The sequence below is a fragment of the Aphis gossypii genome, chromosome 3, assembly GCF_020184175.1.
Source record: "Aphis gossypii isolate Hap1 chromosome 3, ASM2018417v2, whole genome shotgun sequence".
NCBI lineage: Eukaryota > Metazoa > Arthropoda > Insecta > Hemiptera > Aphididae > Aphis > Aphis gossypii.
In genome coordinates, this window is record NC_065532.1 from 16,233,500 (window position 1) to 16,257,390 (window position 23,891).

The 23,891-nt window shown below is 25.2% G+C and overlaps 3 protein-coding genes across 7 annotated transcripts; 2 read left to right on the plus strand and 1 right to left on the minus strand.

Moving 5' to 3' along the window:
- The first annotated feature begins 233 nt into the window (after window positions 1-233).
- On the plus strand, window positions 234-11,340 carry LOC114123870 (S-adenosylmethionine decarboxylase proenzyme 2). Of its 3 annotated transcripts, XM_050203192.1 has the most exons (9): window positions 234-393; window positions 474-673; window positions 942-1,055; window positions 7,561-7,647; window positions 8,276-8,508; window positions 8,582-8,778; window positions 8,844-8,936; window positions 10,368-10,523; window positions 10,610-11,340. In XM_050203192.1, the coding sequence occupies exons 3-9, from the start codon at window positions 952-954 to the stop codon at window positions 10,745-10,747; spliced, it is 1,008 nt and encodes a 335-aa protein (XP_050059149.1). In that variant the 5' UTR covers window positions 234-393; window positions 474-673; window positions 942-951; the 3' UTR covers window positions 10,748-11,340. The 3 variants fall into 3 exon arrangements, with proteins under 3 accessions (XP_050059149.1, XP_027842804.2, XP_027842805.2); XM_027987003.2 differs by having other exon boundaries at window positions 474-1,055; XM_027987004.2 differs by lacking the exon at window positions 474-673 and having other exon boundaries at window positions 283-432.
- A 1,607-nt stretch (window positions 11,341-12,947) lies between these two features.
- Window positions 12,948-17,696, plus strand: LOC114123884 (pre-mRNA-processing factor 17). 2 transcript variants are annotated; one of them, XM_050204590.1, is made up of 10 exons: window positions 12,948-13,081; window positions 15,218-15,434; window positions 15,567-15,778; window positions 15,902-15,998; window positions 16,062-16,276; window positions 16,353-16,461; window positions 16,551-16,705; window positions 16,800-16,933; window positions 17,091-17,312; window positions 17,386-17,696. In XM_050204590.1, exons 1-10 carry the CDS (start codon window positions 13,079-13,081, stop codon window positions 17,561-17,563), a joined length of 1,542 nt encoding a protein of 513 aa, XP_050060547.1. In that variant the 5' UTR covers window positions 12,948-13,078; the 3' UTR covers window positions 17,564-17,696. The 2 variants fall into 2 exon arrangements, with proteins under 2 accessions (XP_050060547.1, XP_027842820.2); XM_027987019.2 differs by lacking the exon at window positions 12,948-13,081 and adding an exon at window positions 13,734-14,081.
- A 1,490-nt stretch (window positions 17,697-19,186) lies between these two features.
- On the minus strand, window positions 19,187-20,528 carry LOC114123900 (uncharacterized protein C16orf52 homolog A). 2 transcript variants are annotated; one of them, XM_027987036.2, is made up of 4 exons: window positions 20,382-20,528; window positions 20,130-20,287; window positions 19,826-20,038; window positions 19,187-19,766 (listed from the first exon to the last, which is right to left on the minus strand). In XM_027987036.2, exons 2-4 carry the CDS (start codon window positions 20,230-20,232, stop codon window positions 19,579-19,581), a joined length of 504 nt encoding a protein of 167 aa, XP_027842837.1. In that variant the 5' UTR covers window positions 20,233-20,287; window positions 20,382-20,528; the 3' UTR covers window positions 19,187-19,578. The 2 variants fall into 2 exon arrangements, with proteins under 2 accessions (XP_027842837.1, XP_027842838.1); XM_027987037.2 differs by having other exon boundaries at window positions 20,130-20,278; window positions 20,382-20,514.
- Window positions 20,529-23,891: the final 3,363 nt, after the last annotated feature.

Sequence of the window (23,891 nt, forward strand, 5' to 3'; positions counted from 1 at the left end):
AAACTACCCGAACGGTTATGACTTAATTTTTATGAGCTTATTGCTTATAATATGGTAACTTTTAGTCACTTATGAAGATTGAAGATCATTAATTGTAACAACACTTAGTACCTGTTTGGTACGTTTTACGGAGTATGGAGTATAGTTTGTGACAAAAACTTACAAAATCAAACGATTTATAAAACACAATTTGTTATCAGTATTTTATTATCACACGCTGGTGTGAGGTTATGTTGTTACGTACTGTAAAAGGTATTACTGTATTACCTTTTTTTTTTCACAATATTCTGCTCGAAAATCGATAATAATACTCCATCGCATTACCGTCTGTGGTTTGCTGAGTGACGAAAACTAGCACAGCCGCACAGGCCACTATTGTCACTACGCGTGAGAGTAAGTCGTGGACCTACGTGCATACTGTCTGTCGTGTCGGTAAATAACAATGTAGTAATAATAATTAATTAATGTGATAGGTACGAAGATCTTTTTATCGGAGACTGTTCGGCGTTCACCGTTGTATTGCGGAACGCACCAAAATTTATCATTTTATCGTCGAAACAGCATTCGAAAATAATAATATTTTAAAAGGCCCGTTTTTGTTCGCACAGTAGATAGCTACCATACAAACTCACACACATTATATATTAATTATTATACTTCTTGCAGTCAAGAGGTGAGTTTATCTTTTCCCCCTCTGCGTTCGCATGCGCGCATCCAGGGTCACAAGGTGCTTGCAAGTTTTGTTTTCGACGTTATAATGGAGAATCGGAGAGGTTGCAGATTTCATTTGCTCGGCGGTTATCCGCTGATAAACAACAGGCTAAATGTAGCCGGTTGTTTTTTTATTTATTTATTTATTTGTTCATTTTTTCAAATTTATAAAATAGTCGAACAGTATTTGTATTTCGAAAATTCGTTAATTTATTTTTATCTCTCAAAAGGTAAAAAAATATGGCTACAGAAGATTTCTTTGAAGGAGCCGAAAAGCTGTTGGAAATATGGTTTGGACGCCAAGATGGAAAAGTTGAAAATGGAGACTTGAGAAAAATACCAAGGTAAAATTTATAAGTTCTTCAATTCATCTCAATGTTTTTTAAATAATATTTCGTTAAAGATTGTAGTATTAGCGGTCCTTGACTATGGTTTTTGTTCTGTTTTAGAATATTTAATTTATAATTACATATTAGCCTTGAATCAAACCTTTTATTTTTTGGTTTGATCATTCAGATCATTTATATTTAGAGAAAAATTAGATAAATGAAACAATTATAAATCTTTATTAATTAAATGATTATCATAAAAAATTGCATTATATACTAGATGAATAACTGGATTTTAAAATTTTTAAGTAGGTAGTACTTACCTCAGAGATTCCCAACTGGGGTGCCGCAAACTTAATTTAGGGTTCCACGAAATTATTTGAAATATATTTTTTATTGTAATATTTATGGATTAATTATTAAAAATAAAAAAAATATATAGTTAATATTCAATGTAACAATTTGTTTTATGAAATATAATATGTATATTATATACCCCTATCTACATCTTACTACTCTTGTTTATACATATGCACTGCTAAATAAAACCTAAGTAGTGAATAGGTAGCCTCTGGATTTCTAGAAAATGACCAAGAGTGCCGCGAGTAAAAAAGGCCGGGAACTTCTGCCCTACCTACTTAATATATTTAATATTAGTTTGTTAATTTAATTTATTTTAATATTTAGTACTTACCTGTATTATTTTGGATTAAATTTTAATTTCCCAAATTAAATAGTAATTTTTGACTGAAGTTTCTGTATAAGCTAGTTTATTTTTATAACTGGAAAAACACCCTTATTTGATAAAAACTACAATTATTATAATACAGAACATAAGTAATTTCTCAAATTACAAATATTATCATCAATAAGATTAGTTTCTAAAATTGATGCAATTAAAAGAAATGTTTATTTTTAAAAATTGTTGTTTTTTTTAAATACTTATCATCTCTGACTAAGTTATATCTCCTTAATAATAAGGAATATCTAAGAATTAAAATCTCTTTATAAAGTGTGAAATGATATTTAAATAATCCAGAAAAAATTGAATCAGATAATAATTTAATACTTAAAAAAAAAAAATCATTGTTTTCAAGAAATTTGATTTTGTTAGTTCAGATTTCTGTGATAGTATTTTACAACATTATGTTTTTTACTCTTAGATTAATTTAATTTGCTTTTACATATTTATTTACTTGGCAGTATTTATTATCTATTATAATATGCGTAAAATGTATTCTATAACAATAGAATAAATCAAATAAATATTTTACTAGTTAATTATTATATTTTTCATTGTAGGTTTAAGTAACCTATAACTGTTTTATTTTTCATAATAGTGTTTTGGATATTCTTAGATATTTATTTTTTGGTAATAATTGGCTTTTTAAACTTGGCGATTCCAGTTAAACTAATGATATTCAACATTAAATTTAAAAGATAATAAATAATAAATTGTTAGATATTGAAATGCTATTTGTAATATGTAAATTTAGTATATGAAATATTATTTAATTTATAAAATTACAATGAATACTTACCTTATATTATAATTAACTATAATTAACTTATAATTACTAACCTTTTTGAGGGGGGGGGGGATTAATAAAAATCTCTTACAATTTTAAACTGCAGTCATAATTTCTAGAAAGTAGAAATCTAAATATTTTAGACTAGTGTCAAATAATTGTATTAATTACCTAGATTAAGTTAGATATATAGTGAAAAAAAATTCAAGCAGTCTACTCTACATTTTAACCAAGTTTAGTCAACCCTAGTTCTATTTAAAATCATTTATTAAATTTAAAAACCACTGAGAATTTCCTCAATTTTAAGTATAACTTTTGCTTATACTGTAATATTGTATTTTTTATACTTAAAAATAATAGTTTTTGTTTTTGTATGACTTCTTCTAAAAAAAAAAACTATTTTTATTTACATTTTGTTTTATTTGTGATCTTTGAATTCAAAAATGTAACTTAAAAACAACAATATTACTTTATGGCTTATTTTTGTGCATTTCTTGGAAACAGTCCATTTATTTTCGGCGCCAAAAATATGAAAAAAATAAACCATAATAATATGTATGTGAAGGTTAATAATAATATAAATTAATATATAGTTTAGTCCATGTCTTTAATTTGTATGTATAACTTATTATATAATTTTTTTATTTCATGATAAAAATTTACAATATTTTAAGAACCATAATTTATCTTATCCTCGCCTAGGTTTGATAAGTTGGTGCTAAAGTGCCTCATGTGTATATAATTAATAAAACGATAAGCCTATTTTATGGATTCAACCGTTGAAATTGATTTATCAATATAATTTTTTTTTTATATTAGCTTCTAGTAATTTGCTACTTATTACTGCTATATTGAATATGATACTTGAATTTAAGTGATAAAAAAAAAAAAACTGCAAAAAAAAACTAATAAAACGTGTCTATAATAAGTACCTATAAATTGTGTCTCGGTAAACAAAGAAAAATAAGAATGCAAATTTTAATTTTAATCTTAACTTCTTACAACGTATATATCTGTATGAATTTAATTTGTAAATAGTTATAGATATTGTACAATTTTAAGTATTCAAAATAAAATTCTTGATAAGTATTAACATATTGTAAGAATTTAATTTAATTTACACTATTAAGAAGTGTTGTCTTATTAAATAATTATTTAATATTTAATTTCAAATTACTATCGTGACAATTTTGATTCTAACTTAACTTGATCATAGTCATTTTAATTTATTTTATAAGTATATTAGGATATTAAAACAATGTATAAAATTGTGTTCAAAATTTAACTTTAAATTTTCCTAATAACTATATAATAATAGATTACAGAAAATAATTTAACTGTTTGAAACAAACTAAAATAATATGTATGGTTAGTATATTATCTATAAGTAGTATTATCATCAATTATAATTTCTGTTACTAAATTAAATTAAAACAATTTATCTGTATAAATTAATCTCGATACTAAGAACATTAGAAAAAAAAACTAAGAAATTTATGTTTTAAAATAAAATATGAAAAGGAAGTGTAGCTAATGAATACTACAATTAAAATTTTAAGATAAAATAATAATAATAAAATATAATATTTATTATTATTTTTTATTACATATCAAGTTTTTAAATAAATTATAATAAACAAGAATGTTGTTAATATGTACTAATAAAATACAATTATGAAAGCAAAGATACATTTTTGATACATGTATGTCGTTTATTGTATAATATTTATATTTTAGTTTTAAAATAAGATATGTATTATTAAAAATGAATTACAACTTAAATGTATTTTGTAAATTTGACTTCTTATAATTACTTTGTTATTTCTTAATAATAATATTGCTGACATTTATGATTTATCTATGTATCTAATCAATAAAATTATAATCTGTTTATTTTTATCTTGAGATTTATTTTTATAATTATATTTTGGTATGATTAAAAATAATTAAGCCATATATCCATATTTATTTATTATTAAGTTTTAATTTAAATTAATTGGTAATTACTAATTAATATTTATTTAAAGCTCTTAGTAGATTAAACTTAACTTAATACAATTTTATTAAAAATTATCAAATTATAATGCCTTTATCTGAAGTATTTTCAATATTCTAATATGAAAACTAATACTCAGACATAATATAAGCTATAACTACTTGTTTAAAACTCAATTTTTATACATTGAAATACTTCAAAAATGATTCTGATTTAAGACATAATATTATACCTTCGGTTGCTTATATAATTATCTATAGCATGTACACATAATTGTCAAGATTAATGATAAATTACAAAATTTCAAAAAAAAAAAATATATATATATATATATTATACTTATAAAACATAAATAAAATTATACAATTAAAAAACAAAAAATAGCAAACCATAAATATTAACTTATATTAAATAAATTACAATAAGTGTAATATTAGCTTAAACGTAATGATAATTTCAATTTTCAAATTATAATATAATAAGTAGAACTAGGATTTTAAAGCATAATATATTAAAAAAAGCACACAATTGTTTTAAAAAAGCAAAAAAGAAGTATATTTATTTAAAAAAAAGCATGACCAAAAATTAATTTAAATTTAAAAAAAAAGAATTAACTACCGTGTATTTTCCTAGATTTGTAGTACCTAGTGAAACTGACTCTATTGCCTGACAGAAGCTATAGACTTGTGGCTATCTGTAAGTCAATAATCAATCCAATAACGAAAACAATAATAATCCAATAATAATAATAAAAAAAAAAAATAATAATAATAATAATATATTATATTATAATATAATAATATTATTAATATTTTTTATATTATTTTATATTATTATATATATATATATTATTATCCAATAATAATTTAGTCTATATTCTGGGTTTTACGTTTTTTATTATTATAGCATAATAAACATAAAAATTCTACAGCTGAAATAACTGAAAAAAAAAACAAAAATAAATTGGTATATTTGGAATCAGAATAAACTGAAACAAATTTATGTTAAAAAATGTAATTTCTATTTCATATAAGTTTTTAGTGTTATATAAGTTGTATAGGTATTTTCATAAATATTAATAGCTTTCAAAAGAATGAGTTCCTTTTGTTAAAGGAATTGTTCTTTATTTAAACTTATAATCACATATTATAAAGTAGTTAAAATAGTTGGTTAAAACTAGACATAACTTTGTTTTGAGTAATATAAGTTTGTGCAGTAAACTTGTGGGAGGTGGACAACAAAGATAAGCATGAATCCAGGGCAGTTATACAATTTAAATAAATTATAAATATAGCTATTAATAATGTTATCACATCTTATTTATAATCTATTATACACTAAAATAAGTATAATTGAATTTTTTCTGAAAATAATTTAGCCTTGCAAGACATTTTTGTGTAATACTTAAATATACCTTTAGTTTATTCATTTTTCTTTCTTCAACTACAAAAGTTAGTTATCTATTACATATTTTTAGACTGGTGCATTGATTTTATTTATAGATTTTATAGTAATGTGTGTTTGTATTTTAGGGAATAGGATTTGTATGGCTAATTAAATATTTAAAATAAATAATTCTAAGCCTGTACAAAATAATATATATAAATTTAAAAAATATTACAAAAATACAGGAATGTTTATATACCACCAGTTTTTGCAGAATTCTTTGTTTTTTTGTTGTAAATGATAAATGAATAAACATATAAACTTGAAAATTATCACTTAATACCTATATTAGCATTGCTAGACAAGATATAATTTTTAAAATATTTTACTCCTTCATCTCTTGATAGCCATTTGAATTTTGTTTATTTTATTTTATTGATTAGCCTTCCTAACATGAGAATAATTTGTAGTAAATGCCACCACGGGTTACAAAGACTTACTTATAGAAGAAATTCACTCAAAATTTATTTTGCAACAAAAATCCTGAAGCTATAAGGAAAACACTTTTTTCATTTATATTAGCTAAACTAATATTAACTAATATTATAATAACTATTATTTTAGTATTATTATGAATGTATTACTAATGTAATAAATTACATATATTAAAAAATCATTGATTAGTTAATATAAAAAAACTTACAAATATGTATATTGTACAGTACTTTTTCCTCATTTATAATATTATAGTTTCATAGTAAGATAATTAACATTTCTCTCTCTCAGAAAATGTTTCCCAGTTACTGTGTTGTAGTTCAAATGTGTATTTAAAAATATGAGAAAAATGTAAGCTTTTAATTTGGTTTTAATAATAATTTTCTTTTATCAGTATAATTTTATAATTTACTTTTGATCTATTTTTAATGGAATTTCATAGCCATTATCTTATCTTTTTAATCAATAATCATATAAAATGGAAATTTTATCCCTTTGGATTTCAATGTTTCTTATGATAAAATATTTTATTCAATACAAAACTGATAAAATTGTTTGAATAAGCAATACGCATATAACCTGATTTACCTTTAGTACTCTTTATGTTGTATATCATTATCAAAACTGTAATAAAATTTAACAACATTGTATGTATGATTCCTATTGCATATCACATTACATAATTAAAAAGGTTTTAATAAAACATTCAATAACTTATAACAATACATAATAGTTGCAGGCTTATTATTAAATAATTCAATGATTTTTCAAATTTTTACTGTTAGAATAATTTTAATGATCTATTTGTTTTAAATATTTTTTTTTATATATAATAATAATTAATTTTCAGTTCTCATAATAGTATGTATGTATTTATGCTATTATTGTTGCTTAAGCCCATAAGAGTTATATGAACTCAGATAAATTATAGAAATAAAATATGATGGAACTAACATAATATGAATAATACTTTAAATATCATGTAATGACCTCTCCAAAAATATAGATAAATATATTTAGATAAAAATTTTTATGAGCTATTATATTATTATATCGCTAAATAATCTTGTGTTAAACCTAATCACTTTAATTAATACATTATTGTTTGTTTTAGAGAAAAGTATGAAGACCTCTTAAAAGCTGCATGTTGTGAAGTAATCAGTTATACCAGCAATGACGAGATTGATGCTTATGTTCTGAGGTAACATATTAAAAAAAAGCATTTTAATTAAATCTGAAATTTAAATCAAAAATATTTATTGATTAGTTTTTAAATTATTGTAAAGGAAACTGTATATTAAAATTAATATAATATAAATAAAGCACTTTAATTTTAACTCCCTTTCCTTACCTAAAGACTAGTGTGTATATTATATTGTCACTGCTTTCAAATTAATTTTATTATAATTTGGTTTATGTACTTTATCTAGAATTTGTTATTGAATATAAGGTTTAAATATCCTACATATATTCCAAATGTTATCAGAATGTGTTGATATTTCAACATCATCATAATCATCATATTATCTATAGTTTAAATTTTTTAGTACCTATAAATGCATATTTCAGAATTTTTCAGTATAATAGGTGCATGCTAATTTATGCATTTTTAGTGCATGAACATTGAACTTACAAACCCTGATGATAAAGAAAATATCAACGTTTTATTTTTTGTATTCTTAAATAAAATAAAAAGATCTAATCAAACCACAAATCTATTAGATCAAAATTATTGCCTCAATGCTACTGATATAAAAATTTTCATTATATAGTTTAATATATAATATATTCTTATAACTAAAATAATTTATAGAATTTGTTATTTTCAGTGAAAGTAGCATGTTTGTTACAAAACGCCGGTTCATATTGAAGACTTGTGGTACAACAACTCCGATAGAATGCATTAAACCATTACTACTCAACGTGCATGAATTCACTGGATTTGATGAAGTGGAAGATGTGTTTTATTCTCGTAAAAACTTTGAACGTCCTGAACTTCAAAAAGATACATATCGCAACTTTAAATTAGAAATTGAATCTTTAAATATCATATTTAAAGGAAGTATGTAAATATTATACTTCAGAAGCTAATACAATACAATCAATACAATTTGTTATTAAAACATGTTCTACAGCTGGAGTGGCTAGGTGTTTGCGTTCATCAAAAACAGACGACTCTTGGTATTTATATGCTCTACATCCAGTTGAATGCTTTGGAAAAGAAAAACAAAATCCTGATCAAACATTGGAGATACTCATGACAAATTTGGATCCAGATGTTATGCAAATATTCACTAAAGAACAGTCAGCTAATGCAAATCAAGCTACTCAGGTACAATAAATTAATAAATTTAAATTAACTCAAATAATCATTTTTGTTTTTGAACATTATTTTAGGATTCTGGAATATCGGAATTATTGCCTAATATGAAAATTGATGATTTTTTGTTTGATCCCTGTGGTTATTCTATGAATGGTATTGCAAAGGAGGTAAGATTGTATCTAAACTAGTTTTAATTATGCAGTTGCTTAAAAATGATTATTTTTTATTGTTCTAAACCTTATAACAGTTATAACAGTAGTCTATTTAGTACCATCGGCGCTTCTAATACACTTTTTCACCTTTCTATCGAATGCCACTACCTTATCTAACATAAATTGAATTAACTTTCTTCAGGTATTTTTCCTGTTCACTTGTTTTCCTCGATTTTTTTAATTAGTGATCCCTCTGCTTGTCAGTCATGTCCTGTTCATTCCAACTTCTTTTTGATTAAAAATGTCATATACTGTTTTGTATACAGCTGCAATGGATTTTATTGGGTATTTTTTGAAAACATAGTAATATATAATTGTTTTTGTGTTAGTTTTATTAATATATCCTGTTAGCCAAAGTTTCTTAGAATATATCTACAATTTTCCGTGGTTAATGCTGTAATATGATTGTTTTAAGTCTACAGACAACATATAAAGGTCTCTATTATACTTGTAATATTTCTCCTTAAGTTTTCTTAATGTATGATATGTTGCGGATTTTCCTTTTTTAAAACCATCCTGGTGCTCTTCAAATATGTCTTTTGTATACATAACACTTCGTATTTTTGTAATGCTGTGTCCAGTAACGAGATTCTTCGAATGTTTGTTATCTTCTTCACTTCTCCTTTTTTGAAAATTGGACATATAATTCCTGAATTATAACCTTTTGGCATTTAATTCAATGGCTTGGCAAACCATAATTTCAGAGGCATTTGCATCTGAGTTTTTTTTTAAATAAAGGGGTGAGTAGTAGTTAGTAGGTCCCTTAACTGTAAATGTTATAATTATTATGGTACTTAATTAGTTAATAAGTTTATGTTTATACTTATTTGAAATACAATTAGTTGTATTATATTATTATGCATTAATAATATCAATTTATGTTAACTATCACCGTATTTTGTGTCTAGTGGTGGTTGAGCTCTAGGTATATTTTTCTTTGCCTCTAGAAAATTTTCAGTTTGTCATGCCAGTGCATTTATTATTCCACACATTTTTTACTAAAAGTTATGTCACAAAATCTTTTCCAGCCAGTTTAAATAGTTCTGGATTCATTTAATCTTCTTTTGGGGTTTTAAAATTTTTAATGATAAGTTCTATTTTTTCAACTCTGGTTCTATTGTTTGATAAATCACTCTCTCATATTTTACAGTGTTTCCATTAGTACTGCTGTTATTTAGCAACCCATCAAAGTGTTTCCGGAATTGTTCAACTATTTGGTTCCGTCAACAGGTTGTCGTTGTTTTTATGATCGAAGTGTAGGATTAACTAAATACTATTTATTAGTTCTTAAATGTTTTTAACATTGTTCATTTTATTCTTAGTAGAAATATCATGTATGATAAATATTTAATGTTTCCTAATTAATGTGTGTTTTTGTTTTTTTAGGGACATTATATGACTATTCATATAACTCCACAACAAGAATTTTCTTATGTTAGTTTTGAAACTAATGTTCCTCAAAGCTCTTACAAGGAACTAATTTTAAAAGTGCTGAAAACATTCCAACCAGAAAAATGCGTGCTCACCATGTTTACTAATGAGGTATATAAAAATTATAAAATTACTTGACATCTATTATTAAGCAATTTCAAATATTTTAAATTAAATAACTTGTTGTTATCAAACAGGTATCGCCAAGTAAATCAAATCATAAGGAATTTAAATATCTAACACAACTGGGTGAATGGCAACAAGATTCAAACAAGACATGTTCGTTGAAGAACCATGACCTAACTGTATCGTTTTACTCCAAATACCCCAGCTGAGATCAACCTGTGTGGGACATGCCTCTCAACAAAACCCAAATGCTGCTATTGCCACATTACACAGCTGTCCTAGTTGTTCTAGTCTGCATAAAAACTCTATGTGTAACCAAACCTATTTATCACTTTGCATGGCGTCGTTTTAAAATAGTGTAAAATGTATTACCTTATAACATTCTGGTATATCAGAATTCTATTACATAGTTGTTTTTCTTTGTTCATGTAATTTTTAAAATATATACTCATGAACATTATATGTTCCTGTTACGGACACTAAATACGCTTGGTTTAATTGTGATTATGTGGCAAGCATTTTGATTTGAGGCATATAAAAAATTGATGCGCCATAAATAAATTTCCATTTATAAATATTTGTTATTACATTTTTATATATATTTTTTTTTCGAAACATTACATTCTTTTAGACTGTTTAGACACCTACTACTTTTAAGTGTATAACATTGTTTTTACATTTTGATTATGCATTTTATTATGTTATTTATTTTAAAATATTAATTTATGGAAATAAATTGTTTCAAAATAGAATGTTATATATAAAGTTTTAAAATTAGTTATTAAAAGCTTTAGTTTGTACATTTTTTCCTTATTAATTAAAATTCTCATCTCTTAAAATGAAAAATACATTGAATAATGTACATATTTACATATTTTATTTTATTACATAATTTATTAATAATAATGGACAAACATACAATTATGATTTTTAAATTTCCTAAAAAATATGTTAGTGATTATAAACCTAATTTGAAACTTAATTTGCAAATTTAAAAAAACATGAGTAATACTATTTACTGTTAATTTAAATTTATCGCATTAAACTTATTTAATATGTACAGTCACCTTCTTAAATAGTACTTCTACTTTTAAAACTATTTTGCTTTATAATTTCATATAATAATTGATAATTGTCAATTTTATTATCTGGTTCTATAAACATTTTTGATGACAAAATGAATATCAAATAAATCTAGAATTAAAAAAAAAAAATTTTATTATAAGTACTTATTAATAATAATAACTGGGTTAAAAAGCTTGAAAATTCAACACAAGGTTTCTTATAAATTTGTATTAGATATATCTATTCAAAAGTATTTTGAAGTATAAATCATGACAACATTTATAAAAATAATGAACAAATGCAAATAATTGTATAAGTTGTTAGAATTGTATAAAATGATGAATTTTTATTCCTCATAAGTACTTCATACTAAAAGTTTCTTACTAAAAAATAATTTTTTTTATAAGCATTTAAAGTTCAAATGCCCATGAAAAATACAAGTATTAAATAAGTTTAAAAAATATTTATTTCTACCTGTATTAGTGTAACCACAATAATATACTTTGGCTTATATTATGTGCTGATACTAAAGCATCTGAACTCTGAACAAAACATGTTTCTGTGGTATCAGTGGCATATTTATGGGAGGAGATTAGTTTTTTTTTAGCTTATATCACTACATTAACTTGTATGAAAAGATTAAAAACACATTTAAGAATTTCTGTAAAAGAGGTAAATATTTCCTATTCACTAATGAAATATTTGTTGCATTTATTAATTGTTTAAATTTTTAATATTATTTAAATTTTGGTCTAGATTTAACGGGCTTACAAAGTTTCATATTCATAACAACAAGATTGGATGTTGAAGAAATTATTGACGAAATAGCTAAAAAAGAAAGGCTACAATTTTTGTAAATGATTAATAAAAAAATGATGGATTATTTAATTCATATTCAATATATTATTATAAGGTTTATGCATCTACTATGAACATAGGTATATAATTAGGGCTCGTATTTTAAAGCATATGCTTCTTTTTTTATATAAGTATGGCTGTATGAAATAGAGTTTTAATTTATATACATAAATTCGTTTCACAGTTTTTTTTTTATGTAAATGCTTTTTCAAAAATTATTCCAGCTGTGGATTTTTTATGGGTTTATTATGCTGTTGTAACAAAAACAAATTATAAAAAATGTAAAAACCTAGAATGCGGACTAAATGTTTATATTGGATTATTATTGTTTTCGTTATCGGCTTGTTAATAAATGTATTAAACGTAGGTACTAGGTACCTATCGATTATTGATCTACTCAATATAGCCTGCAGTTCCTATATTACGGTCAGTATGCCTTTAACATTGATATCAACCATATCAAAATTTAAGAAAAATTTAGTGTTTTAATTTTAAACCTCTTGTATGAACTATAAAGTATGAACCGAAGTGATAGTAGATAAATAGTTCGTTTTCTATGTATAAAAGTATTCTGTCGGATAATAGTCAGTTTTACTACATCAATTTTAGGAAAATACATGGTAAATAATTTTTTTTTAATTTAAATTCATTTTTCAAATTTTCTTATTCATTTTTATAACTAGTTCATGTTAATTTTTGGTCATGCATTTTTTAAAAATAAATATGCTTCTTTTTTGCATTTTTAAGACAATCATGTGCCTTTTTTGTTGCTTTTTATGCTTAAAAATCCGAGCCCTATGTATAATATACATAAGGTATGAAGTTATAGTAAATTGGTAGTATCTTCACAGAATAGATCTATTCTATGGTATCTTCATGTATTTGAGTATTTCGAGTGAAGGAAAAAACTATTTTAGTCATATCTCCCTCCTCAAATATTGTACTGTACTGTGTTGTACAGAGGTGGGTATACAACAGTCAACAGGTATGATCAAGGTAATCTATACTGATTACTGGTGTAGAAAAAAAGGACATAAATAGAAAGGTTACAATAATATTATATCACAGAATAGAATTATATTATAAGGAATATCACTGAACTGAACTAAATTACTAATTAGTTCAGTGAGGAATACACTATATAGGTATGTAAACGGGATGTGGATCATTGCTCATTGAGGTTAATCAACTAGATCGCGCCAGTGCGCATTTTTGTTTTATTCCCTTAGCCCTGAAGCGCCGCGCTGCTACTTAACGTGTTTTTATAGTTGATACCATACCAATGATATCAATAAAAATTGTACTAAATAGTAAACACAGTTACTTACATGTTTTGCCAGTTAGTTACAAGTTACTTTAACTTACTTATCTAGTTGTACACTTGTATCAGGATTCAGGAATCAGAAAGTTACTTAATAGTTAATATCCATATATTTTTTTTGAGCAAAATTCGATTACAAATACTGCAAAATGTTGAATTTAAAAGAATATGGTAGTAGTAGTGACGAAGAAGATCCATCGCAAAATACGTCTCCAGAAACACCTTTTGATGATTCAATTAGTGTTCTTAAATTAAATGAAAAGTTTGCAGTAAATGCAGCTCCAAATGTTTTACCACCTGTAAGTTTTTAAAATGTCTCAATTTTTACTATTTGAAATTAAATTTAGCTTTAATTGTAAAATATATTATATTGTACAGTACAAGTAAAGTTATGTTATTTAATTTAAAAATATTTCTGTTCTATTAAAATTGTATAATTTTACTTATAATATAGATGAATATTTGTATTTTATGGGTTTTTGTGACTACGTTAATCTCTATTACTCATTTGGATTATCACAATTACCGTAATATCAGAAATTTCTTTTACTTTTAAATAATTGTTATAATATTATTGTTATTATTTGTTTATATACAATTAATAGTTTTAATTGTATGTTACCAATGAATAAATTTATAGTATTTTGTCTGATCACATTTTCATGTAATACTTGGTTTGTTTTCTTATACCTAATTGAATCAATGTTTTTTCTTAAGCTAGAGCCTTTATCATTTTTGATGTTGTAAGCCGTTGAGAATAAACCAACTTACATATAAATAATAAAATTATCAACTTTAAACTTCTTAGGTTTCATCCATGAGTTTTTATTTATAAAAATATGAAGTATTGTTTTCTTGAGTAATTTAGGTTCTTTTGATTATTTTTCTAACTCGGTAACTTCATACTCACTATGATATTTATTTCTTATATCATTTATTTGTTCTTCAAGAATTAGATAATTATCCAAATATACCATCATAATATTGTAGGTAATAAAAAAAAAAATGAAAAAAGGGGGTTTAGGGGTTTATCCATCTCTCCTCCATTACCAAAAAAATATAAATTGTGTTTTTCATTTTTGATCGATTATATTTAATAATCTTATCTATAATAAAATAATAATGTATATTATGTATTTTTTACATAATAGCATACCACTATTATTGTGTTATTTTTATATTTGCTATTTTTCAACTTTTTTCATAGTTGTTAATTTGTTATTGACAAAATATAATGACAACAGAATTCTTTTCTATCCTTCGTCAAGTAAAATTATTAAAACAATGATTTGTATTTTATAGTATTGATAAAAAAGCACTTTTAATGTACTTACAAAATTAAAAATATAATATATATTATTTATATAATTTGCTAATTATTAATGTATCTATTTTATATTTTTTTTTCACTCAATATATTATATTTATTTTTTAGGGGCCAGATACATCAGTTCAGTATCTTGATGTCGGAACAAAAGAAATCACTCGAAATATGAAATATGAAGAGCTTTTTACACCAGTTGCAGGACCAGAAAATCCTTTCTTAACACAACAACAAAAAGCACCTAAAAACATGATGACTGGATTTGTTGAAAAAGCACATATTAATGATTTCATGTTTGAAACTCAAAGAAGAACATTTCATAGTTATGGTGAGTTAAAAATAAATTAAAGGCAAGAATTATTATAATTTTTATTTTGAAATATTAATAAATCATTTACATTGAAGTATTTAAGTGGTAAAATATTTATAATATATTATTTTATTAATTATACTACTATAGGTTATGCTCTGGATCCTACAGTTGATTCTACTGAAATTATTGGTCGTAAGCCTGATGATTCTGATGAATTTAAAACAGTTTTTGAATCTGTGCCGAAAAGGCCAGCTGATAAAAGAAAACGTCATAAAAATGACAACCCAGAAGATATTGATGGTTATCTAGGACCTTGGGGATGTTATGTTGATGAACAGAAAATATCTAAACCAGAAGGAGTAAGAAATGCTTTAAATAATTATAGGGTTTTTGAAATTCTTTCTATTCATTTTAATGTTTTATTTTTTTCTTGTTGTTAATCATAATTTATTGATAATTTACTGATACCTGCTCATTTGTAGGAAGATGCAATTGCTATTGAAGAATTCCTTGCAAAAAAACATAAACGAGGCAAAAAAGTTGAAGATAAAAGCTTCAAAGAAAAATCAATTCTGCATAGTAATTTTATTTTAAATTTAAATTTATGAATTTCAGTTTAAAATGTGAACAATTTTTTTATAGTTAAAGATCCTGTTGATTATCAAGGACGTTCATTTTTACATATTCCACAAGATGTTGGCGTTAATCTTAAATCAAATGCACCTCCTGATAGATGTTTCCTTCCTAAAGCACATATACATACATGGCAGGGCCATACTAAAGGTATATCAGCTATTAGATGGTTTCCAAGGTCTGCTCATTTACTTATGTCCTGCAGCATGGATTGTAGGGTTAAGGTATTTATTTTATTTATTTATTTTTTTTTTAAAAAACTCTTTGTGTACTGTGTTAAAATTTTGGTATGTTTTTTAGTTGTGGGATGTCTATAGAGATAGAAAATGTATTCGAACTTATATTGGTCATACACAAGCAGTTAGAGATACATGTTTTAACAATAAAGGCACAAAATTTTTATCAGCAGGTATCTTATTATACTAAATTATATTTTACACTTCTTAAGATTTTTTTTTTTTAATTACAAATGAATAACAAAGATTATTATTTCCTTAGCATACGATCGGTATGTTAAACTATGGGACACAGAAACTGGAGATTGCATAAAAAGTTTTACGAATCATAAAGTATTATATTGTGTAAAATTCAACCCGGAAGAAGAAAAACAACATTTATTTGTTGCTGGTACTGCTGATAAGAAAATTGTTTGTGTAAGTGAAAAATATATATTTTTATATTTATTTTGTTAAACAAAAGTTTAATATTGATGATGTTAGTAATTTATATATTTTAACATGATTTTAGTGGGACACTAGATCAGGAAATATTGTTCAAGAATATGAAAGACATTTGGGAGCAGTTAACAGTATCACCTTTGTTGATGAAAATAGACGATTTGTCACAACATCTGACGATAAAAGTTTACGTGTTTGGGAATGGTAATAAATATAATATTATATTATATTCTTAGTATGGTTATATAGCTTAACAAATATTTGAACATTTTAAAATTAAAATATTATTGATTTTTAATTAAAACTGAGATAAAAGTATTTTAGTTGAATTAAAAAATAATTATTTGAAAATTTTACTTAGGGATATACCAGTAGATATGAAGTATATAGCTGATCCAACCATGCACTCAATGCCAAGTGTAACAATTGCACCAAATAAAAAGTGGCTAGCTTGTCAAAGTATGGATAATAAAATAGTTATATTCTCGGCAATGAATCGTTTCAAAGTGAATAGAAAAAAGAGTTTTTCTGGTCATATGGTAGCTGGATATGCTTGTTCGTTAGACTTTTCACCTGATATGAGGTACATATTATAAATTATACTTGTTTCTAACATTGGATGTTGTTTAATTTTTATGATTTATCTATTGATTTAGTTACCTAGTCTCGGGAGATGCTGATGGAAAAGTATTTATTTGGGATTGGAAAACAAGTCGTTTGTATACAAAATGGAAAGCGCACGATAATGTGTGTATTGCTGCATTATGGCATCCACACGAACCTAGCAAAGTAGCAACTGCTGGATGGGATGGACTGATCAAATATTGGGATTAATTAGCTTTTACATTCAATATATTTTGGGTATCTTTAGTGTTGATTTCCCATTATTTGTGTTGTAAAATTCTCAAACATGTAATATGTATATATATAAATATCAATTGACAGTTATTATAAAATTTTATAATAATTAGCTTGTATATTATTTCACGTTAAATCCTAAAATTATTAGATATTACATAATCTTAATTGGAATGAGTTTCATGTAAATATGAATTAATCTTTATTTTAAATGTTCCAACTATCATTTTAAATATGATATTCAGCGTATTATATATAACTTAGATCGAAACATTAGAGGAAATTATCAGTAATATACTTGGTCCTTAAAAATGTAGATATGTATAAATATTTGATTGAACATTCGATGTCCGATGCTTAATAAAATAATGCATGGTTATAAAAAATAGACAGTGACACTATTGATAATTTAAAATTATTAATTTTTAGTTATTTTAACATTTATCCAACATTTATTAATTCAAATGTGAAATATAGCTGCTAACTTTTTCATATCTTAAGAATGCAATTGGGACTATATTTCATATTCATTTTGAATTATTGTAAGATAAAATATCACTCTCACTATACGTAAATTTTAGGGGAAATCATAGACATTATTTACACCACAAATAATTTTAAAAAATAGGGAATTTACTCTATTGTGCAACAAAAATATTGTTCGTACTTTGTCATTAACCATGTCAATGTAACAAATGTTTTTTGAAAATATGATTCTGAGTTGAGACGGCAAAACTATATTTTCAATTATATTATTTAAGAACTTGTCACTCAGCATTTTTAAATAAAAACTCTTTAAAAGTTTATTTTAAGACTCTACCTCATTATTTGTGGCAACTTTTATACTATATTCAAATTTTAAAAATTGATCTGTCCATTTTTCTGCAACAGGAAGCCTAACCTAACCAAACCTATCTTCTCTACATTGTGCATGTACCTAAATTGTATTATTTATTTTCTAATTATCAGTACTAGAGGTAATATGAAATTTGTTTATGAATTTATGAATTGCAACAAAATTTTTTTTGTTAAAAATATAATATTATCAACTGGCAAATTTCTATATTTAATTACTTTATTTAGTTTATTAACATTCTTAGTACATAGTACTCTAGATCCAGTTTTATTCTACCATAAATCCTACATTGAAATTTAAGAATTTTAGCATTTTTACTACCTACTGTAAAAGACAATGACAAAAAAAAAATATATATGTATATATATTGTAAAATTATTACATTTATGTGATTTAAAATGATAACTAAAATCTTTAACTGGATAAAACTATAAGATCACAAATATTAGTATTGAATATTTACAAGTAATTAAATTCAGGTTATTTGTATTAAGTAAACTTTAATTGAAATTACATATTTCAAGGTTGGATTCTGTTCATCAAGCAGAATGCAGAAACCAATAAATGTCAAACCTATTACTAACAAGTAACAGTCAAAGTTCTCTGACATGATTTTGATCTACCAGATTTTGTTACCGAGGTTCACAAACATAAACAAGTTTAGTTCTGTAGCTGTTTATTTTGAGGTTTGGAATATAATAGTTAATTAAACAAACAGTTAGATTTATATCAATTAGCAATAATTACCATAATATAATAAACTTTATTATTTCATGAATTTTACAATTTTATTTTTACACTAAGTAAATTATTTCAAAAATTAATTAATTTTACTCATATTATAATAGTTACATAATATGCTTTTAAAATTAACAAGATATATTTTCTGTTTTCTCCAATGAATATATTTGCAGAAATATGTATTTTTGACATGATTTCTTTATAGCTATTGCTATGTAACCTCCAATGCGTTCTTGGTTTTATTTTTTTTTAACTAACCAGTTTGATCTTCTTGTATATATCTGTATATTATTTGCATAATATTTAATTTATTTCCTAGCTTTCAAACTTGGTAGTTGGTATCATTCAGGTAGATTATACAAACAACAAAATATTCTGTAGTTTATGAGTACTTCTAGAAATGGGGTAAACACACTTTGCCAGCAAATAACTCAGATATTACAGTTACCCATAGTGACAATACAAATAAAATGTATGAAATGCCAACTTGATGACTGTTTGGTAGTTGATATGGTTGACCGCCAATTTCGGGTATATGAAAACCCATGGGAAACACAACGGCAGCAAAACAAAACAGTACCACTGAAAAAACAAATAGATGTAAGTCTATGTAAGCTTTAAACACATTCAATATAACTTACTGGCAGTAAATCCTACCCAACGTGCATATGGTATGACATTACGGTCCCAATGTGAAGAGGCCAACAAAATGATGGTTGTAGTTATACATATACACCCAATGAAAATACTGACTAAAGCCAATAACCATTCGAGTCTCAGATCAGGAGTAAAACACACTTGTGGCCTGTTAAAAAGGGTCATACACGTCCACATCAAACCCAATCTAGTGTCGCCTAAAAACCATTTTTTTTTTTTAAATATTCGGATCACAAAAATGAATATCTGTATTTAGAAATCAAACAAAGTAAACAAGCTAATATTCACCTCCTACATCAGTAATGATCCAGTCGGGCATCGCCAAACTGACGATTGCAAACACATCAGCCAACAAGAACAACGTCCCCGAAATAACAGTAAGTTTGTCCATTGTAAAGTTTTGCAATTTTCAACCCATGATAAATTATAGAAATCACCTAGTGACACTAAATGTTTTAGTAATTAATTGATATTATTTACTTAACTACATATTGCTAGTAGGATACATTAAGTACTATAGTAATTCAGTTTGAAACTTACAAGCAGTAAATATCCAATGCTCAAAATTCGAAATTAATAAAATTAATTGCTTAAAATAGTACTTAAAATTTATTATAAATTGATGATAGTAATGTGATAGTGTTATCTCATTGTCGAGATGTATAAATTGTTGATATTATAAACACTGAATAACCAGAAGGCTCGAAAATTAGTGAAAAATGTATGGGATTATCAGTATAGCCAAGATTTGAAAATAATTGAAAATTCTCTTTTGTTGCTGTAACTGAATCTACACGTTTTTAATGTTATCACTATAGATGAGCACGTGTAGATATTGAGTATTGACATTATAATTTTGAACGTACATAAACAATCAGCAGTCAGCAATTCAGGCATTCAGCATAATTTTTAATTTTAGTCGTTTAGTTTTGAACTCAAAGCCTTTCCAATTTCAATAATGTATTCGGGCGGCCATACATGTTCGTTGGCGAATTGCACCAGCGTTGTTTTTGGGAAAAAACATATTGAAACAAAGTTTCATAGATTTCCCAAAGATCATGCAAGGTAAGAAATATCAAAAATTTACTCACCTATTTCTTGTAATTTAAATCTTAATTGTATTTAGTCATTATATGATTATGTGTTAGGTAATAAGCAATGTCTATCAAATACATTTCTGTTTATTTTCTATCATACATTACAAATAATTGTATTAGTATCTACCAAATGTTTAATAATTATAGATGTGCTGACTGGATTGAAAATTGTAATCCAATCAATTTACCAACCATTGACCCTGATGTTTTGAATAGAAATCACAGATTGTGTTCGCTTCATTTTGAAGACAAGATGTACTCGAATAATAAAAAAAATAGATTGACAAATCAAGCAATACCAACATTATTTAACAGTAAGTTGAATGTGTAAATAAAATGTCTTCATTAGTATTTATAGTAAAAAATTATTTTGTTCTTTTACCTAGATAACATTATCTGTACAGAAAACCAATCTTCACAACATGACCAACATGCTAATATTTCATCCATATCCTTAGATGATGACACCCAAATTGAAAGTGTTATAATTGACAATCCACCAAGATGTTCAACTTCTAGTATATTGATTACAAATAGACTTTTTTGTTTGATATGATCTTTTATTTAATTAATTATTATAATTCACCTTAATTTTATTTTTAGTTTCATCTACATAATTTTCAAGTAATACATCAGTAGTTGATACGTGTTCCATAAGTATTTAGACTCCTAACTCATTAATTGCCAAAACTCCAAGGAAACGTGTACTTCAACAAAGATTGTCCAAGGCTCTGTGTATAATTAAGGAACTTGAAAAAATACTGGAGCAGACTTTAATTATTGAACATTGTATGAAGATGTGTGAACAATATTTATCTCCATCAGTCTACCTTCTTGTCAAGAATAATGTTGTAAATAAAGAGAGATCTAAAAGTGGACATTGGTATTCTAAACAATTAAAACAATTTGCTTTAACTATATATTTTCTTAGTCCTATGGTATTTAATTGTTTCAAAAAACTTTTTCTCTCCCTTCCATTTGCACTTTAAAAAGAGTAACTTCGCAGTATGATTTAAAACCTGGCTTAAATGATTTCCTATTTCACTTTTTAGAATTCAAAATGAGTAGTTTTCATTCTGATGCTTTGGACTGCTTTTTATGTGCTGATGAAATGTCAATTAAACAAAATTTATTTTACAATGTTACCAAAGATGAGATAATTGGTTTTAACCAATCATATGCTTATAGAACATAATATGAACCTGCAAAATACGCTCTTATCCTTATGCTTAGAGGAATTAAATATAATTGGAAAAATGGAAACAACTTATTGCTTATTACCTTGTTTCTAATAGCTGTTCTGGGCCAGATCTAAATTTTATTATTTTTTCAACGATTTGCCGATTACGGGAAATTAAACTTAATGTTAAATGCTTCATTTCTGATCAAGGGTCAAATTTCATTTGCTTTTCAAATTATAATGTTTCTCCTGAAGAACCATTTTTTGAAGTTGATGGACAGCAAGTTATATATATGTTTGATCCCCCTCACCTGTTGAAATCAACATGTAACATGTTTTTTAAACATTTATTCAAAATTAATGAAGATTTAGTTGACAAAAAACATTTAGATAATTTTTACAATTATGATAGTAAATGTAACCCCTGTATGGCACCTAAATTGACATTTTCATATTTATCCCGGTCTTTTTGATAAAATGAAAGTAAAATTAGCAGCTCAAGTTTTTAGTGCCACTGTTGCAGCTAGTATAACCAGAGCATTAAATTGTGGATTAATACTAATTGACTCTCAAAAAACAATACAATTTATAAATGACATGGACAAATTGTTCGACATATTTAATTCCAGGGAAACTCTTAACAGTAACATTTATAATAGTCCTTTTAATAATGTATCACCTCAGTTGTTGGATTAAAGAATAAAAATGACTGAAATGTTTACAAATTTAAAAGTTATAAACAAAAAAAATAATATTGATGTTACTAACCGGACAAATTTCACTAATGGTTGGTTAGTCTTTATTAGTGCACTACAAATGCTATGGAAATCCTAAAATTCTTCTCAAATCCAACAATATCATGTTTATACAGGCCGTTTAAATCAAGATTGTCTGGAAAATTTATTCGGGGTTTTTAGACAGCAACACGATAACAACACAAATCCCACACCTGTTCAATTTATTCAATCTTTTAAGGAAATATTTTGCCTTCAGTATTTTAAACATTCCCTAGGTGCTAACTGTCTAAAAGATCTAGATCAAGTCCTTACTCATGTCAACGAACAACCAAGCACACAAATAAACCGGTTATTTGTATCCGAAGAACAAAATCATCTTTTTAATTTTAAATCAATAAAAATTGGTACTGTTGACTACAGGAAATTAAATATTCCCGAGAGAAATGCCTATACATATGTGTATGGATACCTTATGAAGAAATGTCTAGAAAAACATGAATGCCAGGTTTATATAGAGTATGTAAATCATCAAAAAACATTAGATCAGTCCTTTCTCTTAACTTTCTTCAAATCTTACTCTGCAAATGACTCTTCCAATTTTGGTAAGCTTTTAATGTCTCATGATGAGTTCCATAATTATTTAATTAAATTGGAAGATGTATTTGTTGACAATTTTCCTTCTATTGCTACTAACGATCATGTTGGGTCCATAATGAAAGATCTACTTTGTAATGTAAGTTTTAGTCATCCTTGTCCTTGTGAATTATTTAACAATTTTTAATAGATTTATTTATACATTTTAGAATTTTTACTACAATTAAATTTTTATTTAAGATATAGTTTTAGTATGATGTTGATGTATTTATAAAAATTTGTAATTAATGTTTCACCATGACAAAATAAATAATATTTATGTGACTATTAATAGTTAAAACGTTTTATTGCTTGCCTGGCGATGTCGATGTGGTATAAAATAGTGACGACGGTTGGTCACAATGCACTTGCGTGAAGTAAATAATATTATGTTGCGTAGGTG